This window comes from Pelecanus crispus, chromosome 7, assembly GCF_030463565.1.
Source record: "Pelecanus crispus isolate bPelCri1 chromosome 7, bPelCri1.pri, whole genome shotgun sequence".
NCBI classification, from domain to species: Eukaryota; Metazoa; Chordata; class Aves; order Pelecaniformes; family Pelecanidae; genus Pelecanus; species Pelecanus crispus.
Genome location: NC_134649.1, coordinates 7,806,056 through 7,827,955, shown reverse-complemented (window position 1 = coordinate 7,827,955; position 21,900 = coordinate 7,806,056). Strand labels below are relative to the sequence as shown.

General features: G+C 45.4%; 1 protein-coding gene across 1 annotated transcript in view; it reads left to right on the top strand.

The window, feature by feature from the left end:
- The window catches only part of SLCO3A1 (solute carrier organic anion transporter family member 3A1), a 144,204-nt gene that overhangs the window by 4,674 nt on the left and 117,630 nt on the right, over positions 1 to 21,900 (top strand). Inside the window, exon 2 of the mRNA XM_075714394.1 lies at positions 20,936 to 21,401. Within this exon, the coding sequence (XP_075570509.1) occupies positions 20,936 to 21,401 (466 nt within the window). The remainder of the gene's footprint in view (positions 1 to 20,935; positions 21,402 to 21,900) is intronic.

Below are 21,900 nucleotides of genomic sequence, written 5' to 3'. Positions count from 1 at the left end.
CTCCTTGGAGTCAGTGGAGAGGTCTGCATGGAGGATGTCATTAAAGAGAATTTTAATATATGGGTACTGCAATGCTTCAAAGCCTTCTGTTCTGCTTGGTGCTGTACGATAGAATTTGCCCCTGAGTATTTGCAGTCTGAGTAGACTGCGTGGGAGAAATGTTCCAGGTGAGGAAACTGAGGCAGAGATTAAGAGCTTGATTCTGTTGTGGAAGCTGTGGATAAAGCTTTTGCTTGGTTGACAGCAGCAGAGCCCAAATGGCATGGGCATGGGCATGGGCATGGGCAGAGGAGTCTGTCAGAGCAAGAAATTCCAGTCTCAGGTGCTTCAGTCCAATGACTTAACTGCAAGAGCAGCTTTTCCCACTGAATTTATTATTGTTTTTATTAAAGTATTTATTTTCCTAGAATAAGAATCGGCTTTAAAATACTGCTGTCCTTTTTTTTTTTTTTTTTTTCCTTCCATCCTCAGCAGTGCTGAGTAATAAATTAGCTGTTATGCTCATAATTTATTTGTCACTGGGGTATTTAAGGGGAAAAAAAAAAAACATGGAGCGAAAATAAATGTTTTAGTGGGGATGAAGGTTGCCAAGCATTGGCTGGTTATTGCTTACAGTTCATTTTCCCTTAATATATCTTTGCTGGCAATGTTATTTCTGGAAAGTTGTTTCTAGTATGCGTTCCCATTAGAGAATATTGTCTGTTTTGCAGCTGAGTTGCGCAGAAAGTTATTCTAAACTAGCTCTTTTGACTACATTCATATTTCTTCTCTAAGAAGCCTTTTGATGGTTTTCGGGTCTCTGACTGCAGGGTGGAGGAGAAACCAGATCCAGCTCTGGGTTCTGATGCCTTCAGACTCCTGCGGCGTTTTGGTCGGGAGTGTGGTATTGGCTCATTAACATAATTCATATAAATTACTAGAAACAAATTCTGATCCAGGTGTAGGTTGGATTTTTTAGTATCAGGAAGGCTTATGAGTAACTGGCATTTATACTTTGGTTTAAAGTTTTCTTTTATCTACTACTAATAGATGAAGTGGTGCAGAGATAACATGTTTCTCTCTTGCATTATATACTGTGTTCCATTTGCAGAGTAAATCCAAACTTAGAATCTGATGCCTTCGTGGTTAAATGCATTTAAAGGCAAAATGTACTTGATGCGTAGGAGTGTGGACTAATTGATTTTAGCGTTTAATTTTTTTTATTATTTTTAGCAGAAAGTTTGGCAGTTCTACCTTTTTCTGTAAGGGCCAAGTGATATTTGTAAGCCCTGAAAGAAAGAGCAGCCTGTTAGAAGTGTTATGATCCATCGTAAAACCAATGTCTCATTTCTTTTGGCCAGCCTTCGCTTCCAAAATCCCTTTAGCATTTGCTGTGTGCCTGTGTGACAACTAGCTCTCTGAGTTTTAATGGCCTGCAGTATTAATGCAGCTGAGGTTTAAAGGGATCTTGAATTAGATCAGAGAATACATTGGTCTGAAGGTCTGCGTTGTTCTTGCTTAGTAACTTTATGCGGTGTGACTCTTTAAATCAAATGTAGCCTCTGTCCCAGAGAGGGCTTTAGTTGAACTCTTTCCTGCTCTGCAAGGGAGAGCAGATATTCCCTGGTTCCCAGAAAGGGATGTCTCTCAGGTTGCATGGACTTTCTTTTTCCTTACGTTCAGGATATTGTGAAGGACCAAAAGCCAAATCCTGTTCTGCTACAGCAGTGTAAATTTATTGCTTCAAAAGAGTTATTCTGCAATTCATCAAGAAGAATTTGTCCTCTGTGTATAATAATCTAAAATGTTTCCTTACTTGTATACTCCTTAGTCTCTAGTTATTCCTTTATGGTAGCAAGATTAAACAATGGCATACTATTTAGTGGGTGAGGTTGCAGCTTGGATGAATTAGTGTAGCTTTGTCTTCTGATCAACACCAGATGAAGCTGCAAAGTGGTATATTTTAAGCATCATCCAAGGAAGTTTAAATAAACACATGATAATACTTTGTGTAGTAACTCCTTTAAGTGCTCTAGTGAAGTTTGGAAGAATTAATTTTTCCTATTGCATAGAAAAATGGGCCACTGATTTTGATTTACAAGGTTTCATTATAACTGTAGCAAAACCAGGACCAGAACCCCAAGAGTCCCGTCTCCAGGTCACCTTGGAGCAATCGCTAGGCACTCTGTCTCTTTGTAGATACATACTGCAATGCAAATAGCACTGCCTGCTCCACTAAGTAGAGATTTCACACTGCCACGCTTCATACAGTATCAATACAATCAATAGTGATAGCAAGCTGTTCGGGGAGTTCCCATCAGTGTTGGGAGGACTCTGCCCTGTCGTGGGAAGCATTCTGTAATGTTTAGAGAGATGGTCCCTGCATCCAGGATGTTTCCGTTTGAGTGGATGGATCAAAGCATGGAGAAAAGGAGCCATTCCTTTTCCCCAGATTTTAAGTGGGGCTACAGCTGTAATCATGTAGAGATGAAGACCTATGGCACAGGTGTGACTGGAACTGCCCCTCCTCACTCAGCAAACCTAGGAAAGACCTCAGAACTAAAATCAGATTTCTTAAGCTCTCCAGTTAGCAACTTTCTCTTTTCCAGCCTTATTCTGAATGGGATGTGCTCCTGCGTTTTGATGCCTAAATATTCCTTACTGAAGTGAGGGAGGCAGGCCCCCTCCTGCTGTTGCACAGGGCCCCTCGTATTGAAGTTGCAGATCTTTCACGGGGGCTTGTATGGCAGCAGTGCCTGAACACACTCAATAATTTTAGATGACTGCTTGCAGCATCAAAGCAACATCTTTATTTCAGGTTTGCTTTAATATTTATCATCATTGTTATTTCTTTTCTATGGTTCAAGAAGAAGAAAAGCAATGCGCTTTGGTCTGATTTTTGTTTTTCCTCTCTGTTGCCTCTCCCTTCATAGTATCCTTTCTCCTCACCAAGTAGCCAGCTGATTTCCCTATGTTTTTTGAACATCTTTATCTTTTTGGTGTCTGCAGCTATTGCGTGGATGATTTCTGCATGTTTGCAGGCCCAGTGACTTTTAGATAAGTGGCTCTCAGGGCAGGCATGGGAGCACAGAAGTTGTTTTCCATGCTACATAATGATCTGTTTTCTGGGCAAAGATTGCTGGAATTGTCTTATTTTTAATATTTAAATGTCCTTTTAAAACACTTACCATGCCACTCACCTGTATAATTCATAGTGCCGTAAGTTTCCTGAAAGTGGAAAAAGACTTAAAATTCAGTTTTATGGTTATCCATAAAATGACATAAAATGAAGTTTTTGAAGGAACCTGGATAATTCAGTTGTATTGAGGTCTTCGTGACACACCCAGCATTATGGTTTCTGGAGCAACTATGTCAGATTTGCTTTCAGGGTTGGTTTTTTCGGTGCTTTGATGTTTGCATCTGAATCCAACATTTTCTCTAGGTTTTCTTCCCCCTAATAAAAAGGCAACTACAAACTCTACCACAAAGAAACAAAGAAAGCTTGTCCATTTGGGAAGAGTTGTGTAGTGTGGGTGTGGAAATGTTTCACTTTTCATTTTAAAAACGTGTAGTATATTTTCTTTTCCTACTAAAAGTTAGATTTTTGGCTGATTTGAATTCAGCATTGGTTTTGGGTCAATAGCTAAGAAACAGCCTTGAAGTGTATGTTGTAGATGTGTATTTTAAGGTGATCCTTAACAGCTTAATGCCTGAAGAATCTAATGAAACGATGGGGAATTGCTTTACAGTCAAGGTGTCAGGTAGTGGTGCCCTCTACGTTCCTAAAACAGGTGAATTATTCTATAAATTTATGTAAGGTGAAAAGTAAATATTTTTCCTGGAGTCTGCTTGGAACCTGTATTAGATGGAGCTTTGCATGCTCTCAGCTGGCAGGGAACACCTACATTCAAATGCAGGACAGCCAGAGGATAGCAGTGATGGGTATGTTTGCCATATCAGGACAGAGTTCTGAGTTTTCTGTAGTTTCAGATTTGTTTCATCCCTTTAATTCTCCAAAGGGATAACGGGGAGTGAGAAAATAGCATAACTTCATAGGATTGCAACCCATCGTGTCAAACAAAGAATGGTCTTTGTTTTCTCTGGTAGAACTTCAACAGGAAGAGCTGCAAAAAGGTTGTTTTGGGGTTCTTGGTTTTTATTTCTGAAAAGGAGGATGTGAAATAGCTGCTACCGCATTCCACTTCTCTCCTCAGCTTCGTGCAAACGCAGGTTGGCACATCACTAGCAGTAGACCAGAGAGCTGTTTGGGAGTGTTAGGATGCTGAAGCACGGGCCGGACCTCACACTTTGGCTTGAAGGGAATCTCTGAAAGGCTGCAGGAGAACTGGCATGTGCCTTGCCTGATGCGGTAGCAGGACAAGTCCCCTGCACCTCTGAATAATATCAGACCTGTATGTACACATGGGCGTGCCTATACTGAGAAATGTCAAGGGAGAAGAGGGGCAGCATTTGAAGCTTCCAAAAGAGAAGCTAAAAATACTGACTAAAAGAAAATGATTTTGAAAAATATGAAGGAGAAATGCCCCCAGTGGTGTCCTGCTGCTTGTTGTGCTGTGCTAATGACTTTCATCTGCTGGAAGCATGCTTGCTTCTCATCCTGACACGGTGTGAGTGTTGCATGATGTATTGAGATGCCAAATTAGGGGTTGATCCTTTCTTTCCCTGTAACTGGGAGACAACAGAAAAATAACAATATGTAACTAGGTCTTGATTTTCAAAGAGGAAAAACTTGAGTTTAGATTCCCAGTTTTTCAGTCCTTGTGGCTTGCTTCTCATCGTTCCTCTGAGCTGCAGGAAGAGCTGTAATTGTCATGGTTTAGTAAAGCTATTTTCGCCAAGTTGCTCTTAAAGCTTAACTTTTCTTTTTTAAAGAGTATCCACCTTGCTTGGGGATGTATTGTGGTGGGTTAACCTTGGACTGCAGCCAGGCACCCACCCAGCCGCTCTCTCGCTCCTCAGCAGGGTGGGGGCAGAAAATGAGGTGAAAAAGCTCGTGGGTTGAGATAAAGACTAGCAATTACTGTCAGGGCAAAGCAGATTTGACCTGGGGAAAATCAATTTTTATTGCCAATTAAAATAGATTTGGATGTTTAAAACAAAGGGAAAAATTAAAACACCGCCTTCCCTCCATCCTACACCTTTTTCCCAGGCTCACTGGGAGCATGTCTCCGTTGGATGCTCGCTGTGCTCTGCTGGGAGAACATCCTCCCTCACCCATGAGCTAAAGTAAACCGTTAATCATGTTTGAGCACTGACATGCTCTTTGCAGAAATGTTGTCTGGCACTGGGTAAATGGCTTTCCCTGTGCTTGGATCTTCTCTGCACATGGTGGTCAGTCACCGTTTTTTGTGGTGTGCCACTGGTCATCAAGCAGGTTCAGCCCAAGGAGAAACACGTGTCTGTGCGACTAAAACATGGTGATATTCTTTCTGTCCTGCAGGTGTTATCTGTAAAATTTGATTATTGTGGGAATTAACCTTCCTCATAGCCTATGCCAAGTGCTGCGATTTGTGTGATGGACAGAGAAAGCGTTGGACGTATAGGCCCTTTATGAGAAATAGCGGGCAGCATTTTTAGGGCTTACCAGCAAAAGGAAACTGTGGTTTTTGTTTTTGTCTTGTTCAACGTACAGGGCCGAGAGTGGTTGATTACAATGGGCCTTTCAGCCTCTGCATGAGATGCACACTTTGTTTCCTGCTGCCTATGGCTAGTTATAATGCAGGTCCTTATGTCTGAAGTCAGCGCAGCTGCTGGCTGAGGGACAGGAGCTTTAGCTGAAGGGATGCCTTGTCTAGGCGTGCTTGTTTGTGAAGGGCGGTGATGTTAGTTTTGTAATAGCAGCCGGTTTGGGTGACCCTGTAGTCACTCTCATCCGAGGTGCTCAGTGCAATGAATGCCTGCCGAGCTCAACTGTGTTCCTGCAGGAACCTACCGCGTTTCGTGTTCTCCAGCTTTGGTCCAAAGAGGGGTGTTCTGGCCCCAGGTTTGTATTTCTGTCATCAAAAGGCGGTATCAAAAACCACATGGCTACCTTGAGCCCTTGGGTCACAGTGCTATGATGGTAGTCTAGGTTGGGTTTTGTTTTCTGTTTCTTCTCTCGCTATAATATGTGATATTTAATACTATTAAAAAATTGTATATCAAGGGAGCTGGCTTGGGGTTACTGAAAAGCTTTCCCATAGTCTTTGGGATGCAAACCTACCAACTTTAAAGAACTTGAGAGCAAAGGCTGAAAAGGGAAGATTTCAAGTATTCCATGGAGCTAGATTAAACTGTTCACTTCCAAGAGTTTATTTGCTCAATTGAGGCCACTTCTGCATTGACAAATCTCTCTGTGAATGAATGGATTCCAAAAACAGCTTGGGAGTTATTCGATGGCTATTGAAGTTACGCCACACTAGCAAACCACGTGCTAGAGGCACAGCTTTGTGGGTTTCCTGTGTCATTTGGAGCAACTGTGCAAGCTTTCTCAAATGCTGGCCCTATACAGAAGTCCAGTGTTTTCTGTGGATTAGGATGCATCAAGGCTGCTGTGTTGCTCTTAATCTCAGTGCTAGCTCTTACCAAGAAGGCAGAAGTTTCAAATTTCTCCTTGCTGTGTCTTGTGGAAGCGTTTGGGGCTTACGGTGTAGCCTCTCGTAGCTGAGATGGCATTTATTGATTTGAATCATTCAGCTTAATTCAGTGCTGGACAAGCTTTTTGCCAGAATTTTTATTTTGCCTTCTTATTTAAATAGATCCCTAATGAATTACTGTAGCTGTGTATAAAGACTCTTGGGAAATACTGGATGCAGCCTCTACAATCAGTTCTGTGTCATTTTCAAATCGCAGTCTCTTGAAATATATCTCTGAACAGTGCCCAGGGTTCCTTGTTGTTATCTGAGTTTTCAAGATGCTCCCACATTAATAAGCTGCATCTTTGGTATTCTGTGGGCAGGTATCCAGTGAGCACTTGATTAGCAGGGTAACAACTTGGAGGTAAATATGGGTGCAAAGTTCTCTCTGCTTTCACTGCATTGCTGGGACCAGAGGATTGCTGGCAGGAGAAACTGGCTTGGTTTCATCCAGGACACAAGATTTTTATTTCTTCACGGTCAGGGCTTGAAACCAGTTGAGGACTCTGCATAGTTGGGATTTTGAGTCAAGGGAGGGAGAGTGGAGTGGAGGTAAGAAGGCAGAATTTAACTTCTTGGAGAGCTTCTTTTACATATGGAGAAAGTCCTTCAAGTGGGGCTGCAGCAAATAGTCATTATATGGCTTCACTGAATTGGATTTCTTTCTTGTGGAAGCCACAGTGAGCCTGGGAATCAGTATAAGGTTGTATGGTCTCATGTCTGGAAGTTTTTTCTCAGGCTCTCCCGTAATGTCCCAGCTCAATACTTCTGTGTCCCCATCTTCAAAATGACTTGCTCTGAGATGGCATTACTCTTTTGGGGGGGGGGGTGGTTGGACAAAATGAACAAAAATGTTCTGCAAATGGCCTGTGGCAAAGTGGGGTCTTCCAGTATAGCTAACAGTGCCTTCTGGCATGAATGGAGTATGTCTGGTTACTCCAACGTTGAATTCGGTTATTCCAATGTCAAATTTGACCAAAACATGGTGGATTTCTGTTAGACATTGCACTGAGGCTTCAACGTATGGGTTCTTTAAGAGATGCAGAGAACTTTGCTACACTGGAAATGCAAGTTGAGACTAAAATGACCTTTGCTTTCTCCTTTATTTGCCCCCTGTGGTGCATAGTGTATAGATTCAGACATTTTCAATTTGATTCTCAGCATCCTGATTACGCTCAGAACTCTTGGTATCCAGACAGCATCACAAAAAATTAAGTTCATGGAGTGTTTCCAGGAGTCAGTGTCACTGTGTATTTCCCTGCCCTCTCCCTTGGCCCTGCTGCTCACGCAAGTGAGAGATTAAATGATGGGGGAATGGCAACTTGTTTCCTCTGAGCCAGTACTGGCTAGGCAGATTCTGTTGATGGTGGCATCTTGGCAGGGACAGAAGAACATTCCTGCCACACGTGGGTAATGTTTTCAAGCCAGACTCTTACTTTGCAGCTGGCTGTCCAGAGCTATCATATCCAAACTGACTGCCTTCATCAGTCAAGACTAACATTTGTGCCCAGAGAAATCTGTTTTCATTCACACTTGGACAATGCGACATGTGGCAGACTTGGGAGAGGACAGCTTTGCCCATGGGATGCTTGTTGGCTGAGGAACAACCACTATTTGTATTTTCTGGTGAAGATGCAGACCAGGAATGTTTGGGCTCATTTCCTGGCTTTGTCACAGACTTCCCCAGGCCTTCTTTGGGCTTTTTCTCTCCATCAGCAAATGTGCTAGCTACGGTATTTTATCTGGCTTCGTGGGCATCTTGTGGACTGGGATGATGGGCACTCAGCTGCTACAGTGATGGTAACTGGAATGAAAGAGGTGTCCTGGCTTGGACCCTGAACCAGGTCTCTATCGACTACCATAATAAGTTGAATTAAATGAGTTAGTGGGCTGGTAATTTAGTGTTATCCTACCTGTGGTTGATCTGTGAGGCTTCTCCCTTCACCCTGGGCTATAATGCAGCCTTGTTTCCAGCTGAATGGTATCCCTCCTTCCTTCACACCTGCCTGAAACCACAGGGTTGAAGCATCTAGCCCTTTGCTTTTTCAGCCTTCACAGTGAAAACTACTCAGGGCTGCTTTACTTGCTCTTTGGTAGTGATGGATTTTAAAAGAGCCTGAGGGTATTATTTTTCAAATATGCTTTCTGAGCCATACTCTCATTGACAAAAGTGACTTACTCTGTCTCTTTGAAAATGGGACTCTTTGTTCCAAAGCGACTTAAGTGCTTTTGAAAAATCTCCTTCCCTGTTATTGATTGCAATGGACTGCTTCAGTGGTGTCTAGCTTCATTTAAAGCAGGCGAAATTTAGAGTCTAAATGTTATGTGCCTGGCTAATAAACTGTATTGTAATTAGTACCTTGGGGAGGCAGGAACCAGGGAGAACCTGAGTATAAAGAGAATGAACTTCATGTAGAAGCTGTCTGCGAAGGATGAGTGAAGAACCGTGGAAGGAGATGAAAACATGGGATTTGTAATGGCTGCGGAGGATATGTGCAATGGGAGGAAAATGGACATGGACCTGCGAGGAAAACCTTAATAGGCTTGGATTAAAGAAGGCAAAAGTTCTAGCATAGCAGGTGGTGAGACTGGATGAAGAGTGATCCTTCCACCAGTCAAACCCTCTCAGTTAACATAACCTGCAGACAGGCTAAAGCAGGTGCCAGTTTTCCAGCTTCCCCCATGCAAGCTGGACTGGACTCATCCCTGTTCTCCATCACAGGTCCACTAGTGTCATCTCCCACTTTGAGAAACCCATGCTCAGGGGCTGTATGGGCCACTTTGCTGAGATATCAGGGGCTTTGTCTTGCTTGGTTTCATGCATATGGCTTTCATTTCCATTTGCTTGCTGTGTATCTCCCAGTGAAGCTTAGCACGGCTTTGAGCAATGCACCTGGAGGTGACAGGTTCCTGCTGGTGGTGGGAATACTGCAGCCATGTGTGCAGCTCTTGTCTTGGCTGGTCTGTCATGCACCTGCGAAATCAGGGTCAAGAGAAAACAGAGGTTGGGGAAGTACAAGGAGAAAAGAGATAGCGCTTATGTTGGCTGCAGTAACCAGTTGGTTAGTGAATGTCTCTGGCTTGAACACTGAATGCAAAACCATTCCTACTCTGCGGTGCCTGAATTCTGGATTCTTCCCAGAACTTGGTGTGCCCCTGCTGTAGGAGCAGTGGTCCTCCATGGGAACCTCTCTTGTATTGTGCTTTTGCTCACATCAGACTCCTGTAGATAAGTGGAAGAGGTGGTGACTTCCGTTTTCCTTGCATGTGCTCACTGAATTTTTGCAGGGGATTCTACAGTGAGGGGACCCTGTCAGCTGCTGTTCGGTGGCTGCCTCTGGCCCGGGTTATTGTTAGTCCTGCTGGCAGGGGTGAAATTCAGCCATCTCTGTGTACAGCCTCAGCAGATGCATTTGTTCGTTGGCTTTTTGATAGCTCACTTCATAGTGAATCCCAAGGAACAGAGCTCCCATCATCTGGTGAGACGTCTTGTTCCCTGTATCTCCATTTTACAGGAGACATGTTGAGACAAGTGAGATTATGACAAGTCTGCAAGTTCTAGCTAGATTTCCTATTTAATTTTTCTTTAAGATTTTTTTAATTCCATTTATGTTATTTTGTGTGTGTTATTTTAAAAGACACTTGTAAGTCGCCTTCAGGAGGAAAGGGGCTTGCTGTCTCTGAGAAGTGGCAAAATGGGATGATATGATGGTACGGGATATAGAATCATAGAATGCTTTGGGTTGGAAGGGACCTTTAGAGATCACCCAGCCCAACCCCCCTGCAGTGAGCAGGGACAGCTTTAACCAGAGCAGGGTGCTCACAGCCCCGTCCAACCTGACCTGGAATGTTGCCAGGGATGGGGCCTCCACCACCTCTCTGGGCAACCTGTGCCAGTGCCTCACCACCCTCATTGTAAAAAATTTCTTCCTTATATCCAGTCTAAATTTATCCTCCTTTAGTTTAAAGCCATTACTCCTTGTCCTGTCACAACAGGCCTTGCTAAAAAGATTGTCCCATCTTTCCTGTAGGCCCCCTTTAAGTATTGGAAGGTCGCACTAAGGTATCCCTGCAGCCTTCTCTTCTCCAGGCTGAACAACCCCAGCTCCCCCAGCCTGGCCTCGTAGGAGAGGTGCTCCAGCCCTCAGATCATTTTTGTGGCCTCCTCTGGACCCGCTCCAACAGCTCCATGTCCTCCTTGTGCTGAGGGCCCCAGAGCTGGACGCAGGGCTCCAGGTGAGGTCTCACCAGAGCAGAGCAGAGGGGCAGAATCCCCTCCCTCGACCTGCTGGCCACGCTGCTTTTGATGCAGCCCAGGATTCGGTTGGCTTTCTGGGCTGCAAGTGCACATTGTTGGCTCGTGTCCAGCTTTTTATCCACCAGTACCCCCAAGTCCTTCTCCGCAGGGCTGCTCTCAATCCCTTCATCCCCCAGCCTGTATTGATAATTGCGGGTTGCCCCGTCCCAGGTGCAGGACCTTGCCCTTGGCCTTGTTGAACCTCATGAGGTTCACAGAGGCCCATCTCTCCAGCTTGTCCAGGTCCCTTTGGATGCCATCTCATCCTTCTGGCGTGTCAACTATACCACTCAGCTTGGTAAAAAAAGTTGCATGGCTTGTGTTGTGCTCAGGACTGCCAAACTTAAACATGCAAATGTCACAAGTCTGCCCTTTACAACTTCCACCCCCCATTCTTCACACAGGAAATGTTCAGATAATAACCAGGTTCTCGGATGGGAGTAGATTTAAGATCACCTTCAAGCCCTGACGTGTCTGTTTACACCACGAACCCCCTGTGCTCACCTCCCAACCCGCCCCATTCTTCAACGGGAAGTTTGGCAGCAGCCGGCACGCAGCTCCTGTTCTTACCCTTGGGTCTGCACAGAGACAACGTGGAAGGAGAAATGAGTCGTTTGTGAACAGCTTTGTAGGAGGGTGTTACTTAGCAGGATGACACGGACAGCTCTTGTGTGGGCTGCAGGGTGTGAGCTGGGGATATGCAAGCAGCTCACGTGGCTTTGGGACCAGCTTGGGGTGTTGCTAGTTAGGTGCTAGAGAGACCCGAAGTCCACCTGCGGATGCTTGCAGTAATTTGGTGTTTCTTTTATGAGTTGTTGCCAAGTGCTGTGGATTGACAATACAATGTGGCCGTTTTGTTGCTTCCCTTTTAAATGGCTTCCTTCCTTCCAAGGCTTACTAAATTAAAGCATTTCATGTACTGGTTGATGAGAAGTGCCTCTAACTTCTCCCTAAGCTGAGTTCCCATTTGCTGTAGCCAGGCATCCTTGCTGCTGGGTAGGGAGTGGAGCATGAGAGATATCAGCAGAGCCAGAGCAGATGAGGAGAAAAGTAGTAGAAGTTGTCAGAAAACCTCCTCTCTCAGTATATAGCCTTTATATAATCACTGTCGTCCTCCAACCGTGAAAACTGAATTCAGCTTCCATCAAAGCTTTTATTAATGCTGCTTCAAGAGTGTCCTGCCTGTGTCAGTTCTGCCCTGGTTCATGCCTGGTAGCTGGGACTGCTTCTGCAACCAGCTCCGGGGGCCTCTCTTCTTGATCTGCACTGTGGCATAACTCAGATGCAACCCTTAGCCTGGATTTCAGCTCTTGATCATAAATTAAGATAACATGAAGTCCTTCACATGACAGGTTTTCTTGTAAGGCTTCCATTATGGTTTCTGCTGTGGTAAGTAGCCCTATTTATAGTAGAAAGCCTTCTCTGCAGGCATACAAGTGTTGCGTTAGGAAGTATTTTATTAGGTAGACAAGCAAACTTGCATTGATTTGGGGAGATGGAGAAGTGAGGGTGTTGCAGTGTGACAGTGCAGGGTCCTGCCTCTTCAGTGCTTTGATAGTACATGGGAAGGGGCTTTTTTCCTATTAAGAGTCTTAGAGACACGAGTTTCATCTCCTCTTCACCCCTGGAAGTGAACCCAGGGCAACGGTGCCCTGTTTGCAGAGTCCCGGACCCATGTATGAATCTTGTTGCTAGTCCTGTACATGGCCAAGAGTGCCTTTGATGCTGTAGGAGCCTGTATTTGAGTTATATACGGTTTAAGTTTGTCTTTATCTGGCTTTGTACACCTACTTGCTGGCCACGGGGAAAAAAAGGAGCTTCATCTCTGAATGTGTCAAAGATGCTCCAGCTGCTTTCCCTTGGGTGTTTACTTTGACAGAGCTGAGTGGCTGTCCCTGCTCATGAGCCCCTGCTGCTGTGCACAGAATTCCACGTGGAATTCTTCATGCTCCGGGTTTGAAATGTGCCGGCAGTGCTGCTCTGTACTACAGTTCTTAAAGCATGCAAAATGCAGTTACAGGGTTGAGGTTTGTGCTTCTTTGCATGCTTATGATGCATTATTTTGCTGCCAGTGAAAATGACATAATGTTTAAAAATAAATACGGATTCAAATACCCACTAGCTTTGTTGTATGTGTGCAACTAAAGAGCAGCGTTGGCTACAAATGGATTCTGGCACTGGATGTGTTTATGTAGATACTTTGTCAGAAACTAAAATATCACCTGCCTTCGCACAGTGAGGTGATCTCGAACAGCAGACTTGGAGGCAGAAAGCTTGTGTGGACACTCGGTCTGCGGCTGTGATAATATCACCATAGGTCGGGACTTCAAAAGGTTAAAAAAAGTGCAGGCCTCAGCTGTGGTGCACATGTGTTTCAGAGCAACAGAAAAAGCCTTTCAAGTTTTGCTAGGAAGTTCGATGTGGCCTGATGCTCTGTACCTGAGTCTATTTTGAGCTGTCGGTGACTCACGCTAACTTTCCGTGATGGATGTGAGGGGGTAGGTTGCAAATAACACCCCTGACATCTTTTTGTTCGCACCTCTCTAAATGGGGCAGTGCTCCTTCTCTTCCTCAGGGGAGGCAGGGAAAAGGGGTCAGTCCCTTGCGGTCCCTTGGGTCCAATGCAGGATGCTTGGGAAGCAAATGGGGAAGATAAGGACAGCCCCGTTGCATTGCTGTTTGCCGCAGTGATTGCCCAGATTAGAGGTTAGGTTTTATGTTGTATATTTGATCAGTGTGGATCCCAGTTTCACTAGAGTAGTGGAAAATACACTCGTTTAACTTTGAGCGGCATGTGACTTTTTTTTCTGTTTTAAGCTATTTTGAAATAAACTGCGGCTGTGCACTAGTGTATCAACTCCTGACCAAACAGGATATCTTCTGTGGGTGCCAACTGCGCTTTGCTCTGTTCGCAGTGTGCAGCGGCATGTAGCATTGCTGTGAGCGTTTGTGGCATCGCTGCGTAACTTAGCAAAGGGCTGCCCGGGTACACTTGCTTTGTGCCCTGCGTTGGCTGAGGGCAAGTGGCACAGGATGCTGCGACTACTGAGATGTGGGGAGGTGATACACAGTGGGGTACAAGAGATGGCAGAAAAGTTTTCTGCATGGTGCCAGAGAGGAGCGGTTGCCAAAAATACGGCTTGCCTCGACCAGGAGTGCGGTGTGCTGTTTCTCTTGCTGCACGGTGTAATACCCTTTCTACTCAGGCCCCTGAAAATCCTGACCTTGAATGTGTGCTTAATTTGGACCATGTCAGTAATCTCAGAGCTGGTCACTGGAATATAAAATGAATTTTTCACACCGGTGAGGCATAGATCCGAGCTGCAAACTCCTCATGGCACCGGTACAGTAACTTGCAGATTTTCTAGTGCTGGACTAGAAACAGCATAAGCACATGCAGCAACAGCCAAGCTAATAACACCCTACTTCTCAGCAGTGGTTCAGCTGCGGCGTCTATTATCCCTGTCATGTGAATGCAGATTTCTATGCAGAGATGATTTCCAGACCTCGAGCAGAGCCAGCTTGGGTGTGTTCGTATCGCCACCCTTTTTTGCTTTCCCTTATGTTCATGTGCCCAAAGCCAGCACGGGTGTCGGCATCTGCGGTGAGAACATCTCTTTAAGTTTCCACTGACTTTATTGGACCTGGAATGGTGTTGAAACAAATGATCAGCAGCCTGAGATGGGAGGTCCTGATGCGCTCGCTATTTCAGCGGGGTGGGGAGCAGCAAGGAATGCCGATTCCTGGAGCTGAGCAAAGGGTATTAAGCTTGTTGCCATCCTTCCAGCCATCCGATAGGGAAGCAGTGGGCAAAATGCCAAGGGAATTGTCTGCGTTTTAAAAAATTGGGCTCAACTGCAAATGATCATCTCAACACTGGAATTGCAGAGCAGGAAAACATTAGAGCAGGGGATCAGCATCGTTCCCTTGGGCTTGAAGCTCGAGCCCGGTGGCTGTGCCGTCAGCTGGGAGGGTGGGTGGCGAGGGGGGCTGAGCCCACGGGTACCAGCTCTACGGGGAGGAGAGCTTGCCTCCAGCCATGGGCTGTCCTTTGCCCTGTCCCGCATGGCTGCTGGAAGAGAGGACAAGGCGACATCTGAAGAAGTCGGTGGAGGCACATGGAAGCAGCGGCTTTGTTTCTGGGATAGTTGCTTTGGCTCTTCAAGGAATCTCGCGTTTCCCAGCTCTGTAATGGAGACTGTGGGAGATGGTTCGCATTTGTTTTCCTTTGGGAACATAGTTGCCAGGCAATTATTTTACACCCTGTAGCACTGCAGACATGTCTCTTCGAGTCCCATCTCTTACCACATAACTGAGAAAATGTATTTTACATTAAAAAGAAGCCTTTTAAAAAGGCCCTTCAGGCATAAAGTCAATGTGTTTTCTATATATAACCCTGTATTATTAATACAATGAACTTATCTGTAGGCTCTGTGGGTGAATATAACTTGATCATTGGAGATACGAATGATACATGATATTCATTTTCAATGCAATGTGTCTCTGACTCCATAATGGTGCCCCCAGCCTTCAGTTCATTTCTAAGTGATAAAGTGGGGCAGTAGTGTGAAAGCAGGCTTGTGGATTGTGTTTTTGCTGAGCTGTAATATAAAATAAACAGCCTATAGAGAGAACAAATTTACCTTGGTTCAGAAATGCCAAGATCTATAGATTTGGGACAGACAGGAATGATGAATGTGAGCATGTATTATTGAAATAAGTCCAGAATGACATGGCAAAGGCTTCCCTGGATTTAGTTACAGGGGTTGCAATATAAGTGGCTTTGGCTGGAAAATTTTAAGGTAGTGATTGATTTCTTTTTTTTTTTTTTATGTGGGTCATTTATCACTGTGTGCATTATGTGAGATGATTTTCCTTTTTCAATCATTGAAGAATGTTTTAGGGTGGACTTAGGAGGCCCCTTTAGCCCAGGTCCTTTTGATGTTAGCCTTCAAAATCACCTGAGACAAATGCGTGCCTGCAGACTTCTGTGGCCCTGTAAGCAGAGGAGATAGTGCAAGCATGGCATAAGTTTTATTTACTTCTTGTTACTGTACGTTAGGTGGTGTGTTCACAGAAAGGGAGAAGGCTGGGTTACATGATCTTTCTAGATCCGAAGCCTGCTTTCTGCGTGAGCAAGATGTGCAGGTGCCCAACCTGATGTAGTTTACAGTGGTCCAGCTGACTGATCTGGTGTGGACTTAGTCTGGAGGAGCATGAACTTGCGGAGTAACAACAGCGACACAGTCCTGTTGATCTCTCTGCCGTAACTAAATCTTAGTGGAGCAGCTCTTAAAAACTGGGTGGGAGATGTCTCGAGTGGGTGAAATGGGAATCCCGCTGGAGACAGAGGATGCAGTTAGAGACAGAAAGGCAGTTCCTATCAAAGGGGGTGGTGGAGGCTTTGAGACATGGGAGAAGGCAACAAAGCTGGCACGATTGAGGGCTGTGTACAGTGCTGTAGCATTGAGGTCAGAGCCTCAATGACCTGCTAAGGACTGATCTGCGGGACAGACATGAGGACATAAGAGCAGCAGGCAAGGTACAGCTGTTTTTAGCAGAGGCACATATGAAGCTGTAGCTTCACTGCTGTTCCCAACATTGTGGGCGCTGGCATTTGCCACGGTTACAACGCCTCCTCTACCTCTGTCCTCTCCTGCCTTCTCTGGACTTCTCTGGTCCAGTGTGTGGTTTCACACTGCTAACTTTTTGGGGTCAAACCGCATGTCTCTCGTATCTTGTCTGCATGAATTTTACTGGATGTTGTAACAGCTTCCTGGTAACTGTTTTCATCTTGGGTTAGAAGCCTTTTCAACTGAATATCCTCTTAATCTATTCTTTCCAGCTCTGGTGAAACAGCTGTGTAAATTGACAGGAGCCAGGAAATAGCAGCTTCACAGCTAATAACGTGGGCTCCTGGCGTTTCCTGCTGTGTTTTAGCAGGAGGTTGTCCATCTGAAGCCGCCGTGCTGCCGCACCACTCCATTCCCCGCATCCCTGCTGTTAAACCAACATCCACGTGGGCTGCACTCTCGAATGCTCAACCTGGTCTCAGCACACAGGGACCCTTTGTAATCCTTGCAGCCTTTTCACGACATCAGTATTTTACAGGGACGTGTCGTGTCTTTTGCAACATTTTATGTAACTCTCAATAAATAGAGTTAGTGTCTTGAAGTGGTGACGGCTTATCTGCTGGGGAGCAGGCTTGTGGAAGGAAATACGGGCAGTACGGTGCTCTTGTATCTAACAGCTACAAGGGCACTGGGAGCATCCCACGTGCAAACTGCAAGTATTTAGTCAGGTTACACCTCACATGCAGGAAGCCCCATAAAGGTGGGGTGTAGAGGAGGGTGGGAGAGTGATTCTAGCCACGGGCAGAGGTTTGTTCTAAATAAAAGCAGGTAACATCTCTGCTGTGCTAATGCCGATTTTGTAGTCGGCCTGTGTATTTAAGGTCACAGCCAATGTCAGAGCGAGAATTTGGGCTGTGCTGTCTGGTCTGCAGCCACCCTGGGTGTAATGCAGTTGTGTTCCTGGTGTTCTCTGGCTAAAAATCTGCATGTTGACAGTTTATTTCCCAGCCCTATTTTTATTTTGGGAGACTCTCCCCCGCCGTGACTGGCAGTGTTTTGGAGGCTACTCTGCTGATGCTGGTCTCAGTGCTTTGTACTTGGATGCTGTTTTCCTCTGGATGCTCAAGGCTGATGTGATGGTTTTGTTCTTCCACCGTGCCCCCCTTGCACCCCATGTTCCACTTAATAAAGGCAGAGCTGGTAGCACTGGGTGGCAGTGCTACCAGAAGGAGCAAGCTGGGAAATGCAGTGTGATCTGGCCAGAGGAGTAAGGAGAACTCCTGCCAGCTTTTATCAGGAGGGTTGGAATTTGCTTTGTGTGATCCTCCTTTTGTTTTGGTCTCTTCACCAAAGCAAAGCAAGAAACTGTTAGGGGATGGTGAGACTCTGTTTCCCTATTGTGAGTGGTTTTGCTTTTGTAAAAAAAGAACAATGAAGTCCCACTGAAATAAGAGCAGAATGAGAATCGGGACTTCTGGGTTTAGTTCCCAGGTTTGTCACCAATTTACTGTTCCTGTCGCTGTGAATTGCACTTAGAAACGGTGCAGTTTTTTATCTGAAATCCAGCTGTCCGAAATCTGACCCTTGTAAAGTGTGGCACCCAAGTGTTTCCAAATACCATCCTGCTTTCTAGCCACTTGTGTATATGTATGGTAAAAGCCTAAAATTTGGCAGCCAGGTCGAAATGTGGGAAAGACTTCCAAAGCTAGTTAATACCACTTGGCCTTGGGAAATAATTTCTGTTAGCTTTCAATCTTCCAGCCTAAATTATTCCATCACAAATTAATTTTGTTGACTGTACTCATCTCATTAATATTTGGCTCTCTATGCCTCAGTTTACACAGCTGTAATGAGTAATTATGAGTTTCCTATCTAGGTACAGCTCAGAAATGAGCACCATAGACATGATTTTGCACGCTCAGAGTTATATACTCACCTTGGAAATGTTTTTCCCCTTCTGCCAAAATTGGTGTTCATGGGACCTCAGCTATAGTTGAGTTCCTCTAGGGACGTGCTGGAGGTGGTGGCATGAAGGGGGGCTCCCATAGCAGGGGCTTTGCATAGCTTAGAGTTTGCTGGTGTTTGCTGTGTGGTGTCGAAGTCTGAGTCCTACCAGTCTGACCGCACCAGCCCTGTTAGATCACACCTTGCGATAAAACCAGTCCTGCGTCGTGGATGATAAATGTAGCTCTGTCACGTAAGTGCCTGGTGGGGCTGCCCGGGGCAATGGGATGTTGTCTGTATCCCTCCACCTTGGTGTGCCTTGCTTTGAAAATACCAGCGTAGTGTTTTCTAGCGGTGTCCGTCCCCATCTGCTCAGCTCTCACCCTGGCTCCCACGCAGGGTTGGGAACAGCGATGTCGCTGTTAGATGTGTGCTCAAGCACTGCTGGCCAAGCAGCGTGGCCGAGGTTGCTGGAGCAGGGACAGGCTGTGCTGTGCCCTCGCACAAGGGGACGTCGTTTCCCCTGGTGAACCACAGAGCCATTTCATCCCAACAGGTACCTGCCCCTGGTGTGTCAGATGAAGTGGCAAGCTCCTCTCCCTCTGACAGGCACATCTTCACTTGGCTTTGGTGTAGGGAAGAATTATTGCTATTGCATTGCCGTCAGTCATCAGGTTTGATTTTTAGTTTTTTTTTTTTTTTACCTTGCTCAGTTCTTGGCTCTTTAGTGGGGGAGGATTACAGTGGTAGTATAAAATGATAACTGCCTGTATGGGATTAAGGCTGAATTTTCAGAAATCCTTAAAACAGTCCAGTTTTGGAGATCTGACTTGGACACTTAATCAGGGTCAGGTTTGCGAGCTTTTGCTTATGCAAAGCAGCAGAAGTGGGTTGCTTCCATTTTTCCATTTTGTTGCCGATGGGGCTGTCTTTGACCAGCTGTGCCCTGGTGTACCCTAACAGGGGCTAACTGCCTCCGGAGAAGAGCTGCTGTCAGAATACTTTAAAGTTGGTCAGACTGGCTCCTGCTTCGTGAGGTTTATCAGCAAAGATTTTCAGTGCCTCCAGTGGGAGGCTATTTTTATTCTATCCAGGGGCTACCTTCTGCTCTGAGGTCTTTATCACATTTTTTTTGAATAGAGAAACCTGCCTCTTTTAGGACAACTTTAAATATCTTCATCTTTTGCAGTGTGAAAACCAAGATAGTCTTTTACCCAAGGTAAGAGTTTTTGGCATTTCTGTGACATGTTCAAGATTTCTTTTGTTATTTTTTTCCTGTATGAGGGGAACACTGCTACAGACATGAGAATGCGCTGAGTTTTCTCCCTTCAGCAGGGATGACAGCAAGTGAGGTACCTAATGTTTCATCTTTGTGCTCTGATCAGTGCTATGACTGTTGCTGAAAATCCACATTGCGTTTCATTGCACCATGTAATCAAGACTGGAAGAGCTCTCAGGAGATGATCTGGTTCATTTTCCTGCCCTATGGCAAGATCAGTCATACCTGTGTCTTTCCTGACAGATGCTGGTCTACGCTCTTTTAAAGACCTCTGCAGCCTCTCCGGGCAGCATATTTCAGCACTTCACAATCCTTACCAGTGAAAGTCTGGTTTTTCCCCACCTTGTATTTAACCTGAATCATCTCTGCTGCCGTTTAAACCTGTCACTTCTTGTCCTGCCCATTTTGAATACAAAGAACAGGTCATTCCTTTTCGCAGCAATGTTAAATATTTGAAGATTATTCATGTGCTTCTCTCTTCTTAGTGTTAAATAACCATTCTTTGTTAAATCTTCCCTTCTTCGTGGTGGATTTAAATCTTCTATGTAAACCTTAATTGGCCTGTCTTCTCAGAAATACTCTGTAAGTGACAATCCCAGTCATTAACTAATCCACAAACAGTTTAAACCCTTTGATCAGTATTTTATTTATACTCTTTAGTAGAAGCCTTCTGTGCTGGCCAAATTGCCTATTTGTGTATCCCTGTCTCTGACTGACGTGATGGCCTTGTGCTGGTGTGCAACCCAAGGTTTTCTGCTGCTTGCTAACTGCGATTCATTCCAAGAGAAGGACTGGGTGCCCGGCGTGATGCAAAGCTTGGCGTGGTTTGTGACTTGGTTCTGTGGGACAGTGTTTGCAACGTGAAGGCTATGCATTCAAAGAGAAGGGGAGCCCAAAGGGAGGCTGACCCATTGAGTCATGGGTCTCTGCAGGCACCCAAAATATGCATTGATGTACACAGGAATTTGGAAGTGAACATGTGCTCAGACAGGTGGTAGGCTGTGAAATGTCACTTGGTATTAGGACCTTCTGATGTGGCTGTATTCGAATAGTCAGATCATGCTTGGAGGTCAACTACTACTATACTGTGATTTGGATGTCCTTGATGTGTATGTTTTTGGCTCCAAGGGAAAGTCAAGGAAACTTATGCTTCAGCGGGACATATGGATAGGACAGAAGGCAGGTCGTATTCCCTTTCAGTAATTTTCTCTGGATTTCTCTGTTGTAGGTGAGTGTTTTAACCACCTTGGAGCGGCGATTCAACCTTCAGAGTGCTGACGTAGGCGTCATTGCCAGCAGCTTCGAGATTGGCAACCTGGCCCTCATCCTCTTCGTGAGCTACTTCGGAGCCCGAGGACACCGGCCACGCTTGATAGGATGTGGAGGGATAGTCATGGCCTTGGGTGCCCTCCTTTCTGCGTTGCCTGAATTTCTGACACACCAGTACGAATATGAATCGGGAGAAATACGCTGGGGGGCTGAAGGGAGGGATGTGTGTGCTGCCAACGGGTCCACCAGTGATGAGGGACCGGACCCGGACCTTATCTGCAGGAATAGGACTGCTACCAACATGATGTACTTGCTGCTCATTGGAGCACAGGTCCTCTTGGGCATTGGTGCTACCCCTGTTCAGCCCCTGGGAGTTTCCTACATTGATGACCACGTGAGGCGGAAAGATTCCTCCCTGTACATAGGTAAGGCTCTCTGAACTTTTCACTGAGGGCTTTCCTTGCGGGCTGGCATCTCGCTCTTGTTTTCTGTTTGATGCCAGTGGAAGGGATGTCTTGAGGCCTCTTCTCCATGTGCTGCTGTGCTTGTGAAGGTAACTTGGCATGGGCCTCCACACCAAGCAGTTGCAAGCAGCAGGGAAACACAGTGGTATTTGCTTGTATTTTAGCAATGGTAATAGTTGACAGCCATTGTGATTATTAATGGATGATCAGGAAGATGCTCACTGCTTCTATTGTGTTTGCCCAGATTGCTCCAAATTCTGATATTGGTGGCTTATGGTTGAGTTTTAGCTGAAGAATTTCCAAGTGGCACATGGGATGATGATTTTTTTTTTTTTCTTCCCCCAAGATACCCTAGTTCCCTTCCTGTTCCAAAGCATTTGTCTGTGCCTGAGTGATCATTGCAGTATAAGGAGACTGTGAGGAGACGCGTGTCTTCTCACTACCACCATCACATTTTAGC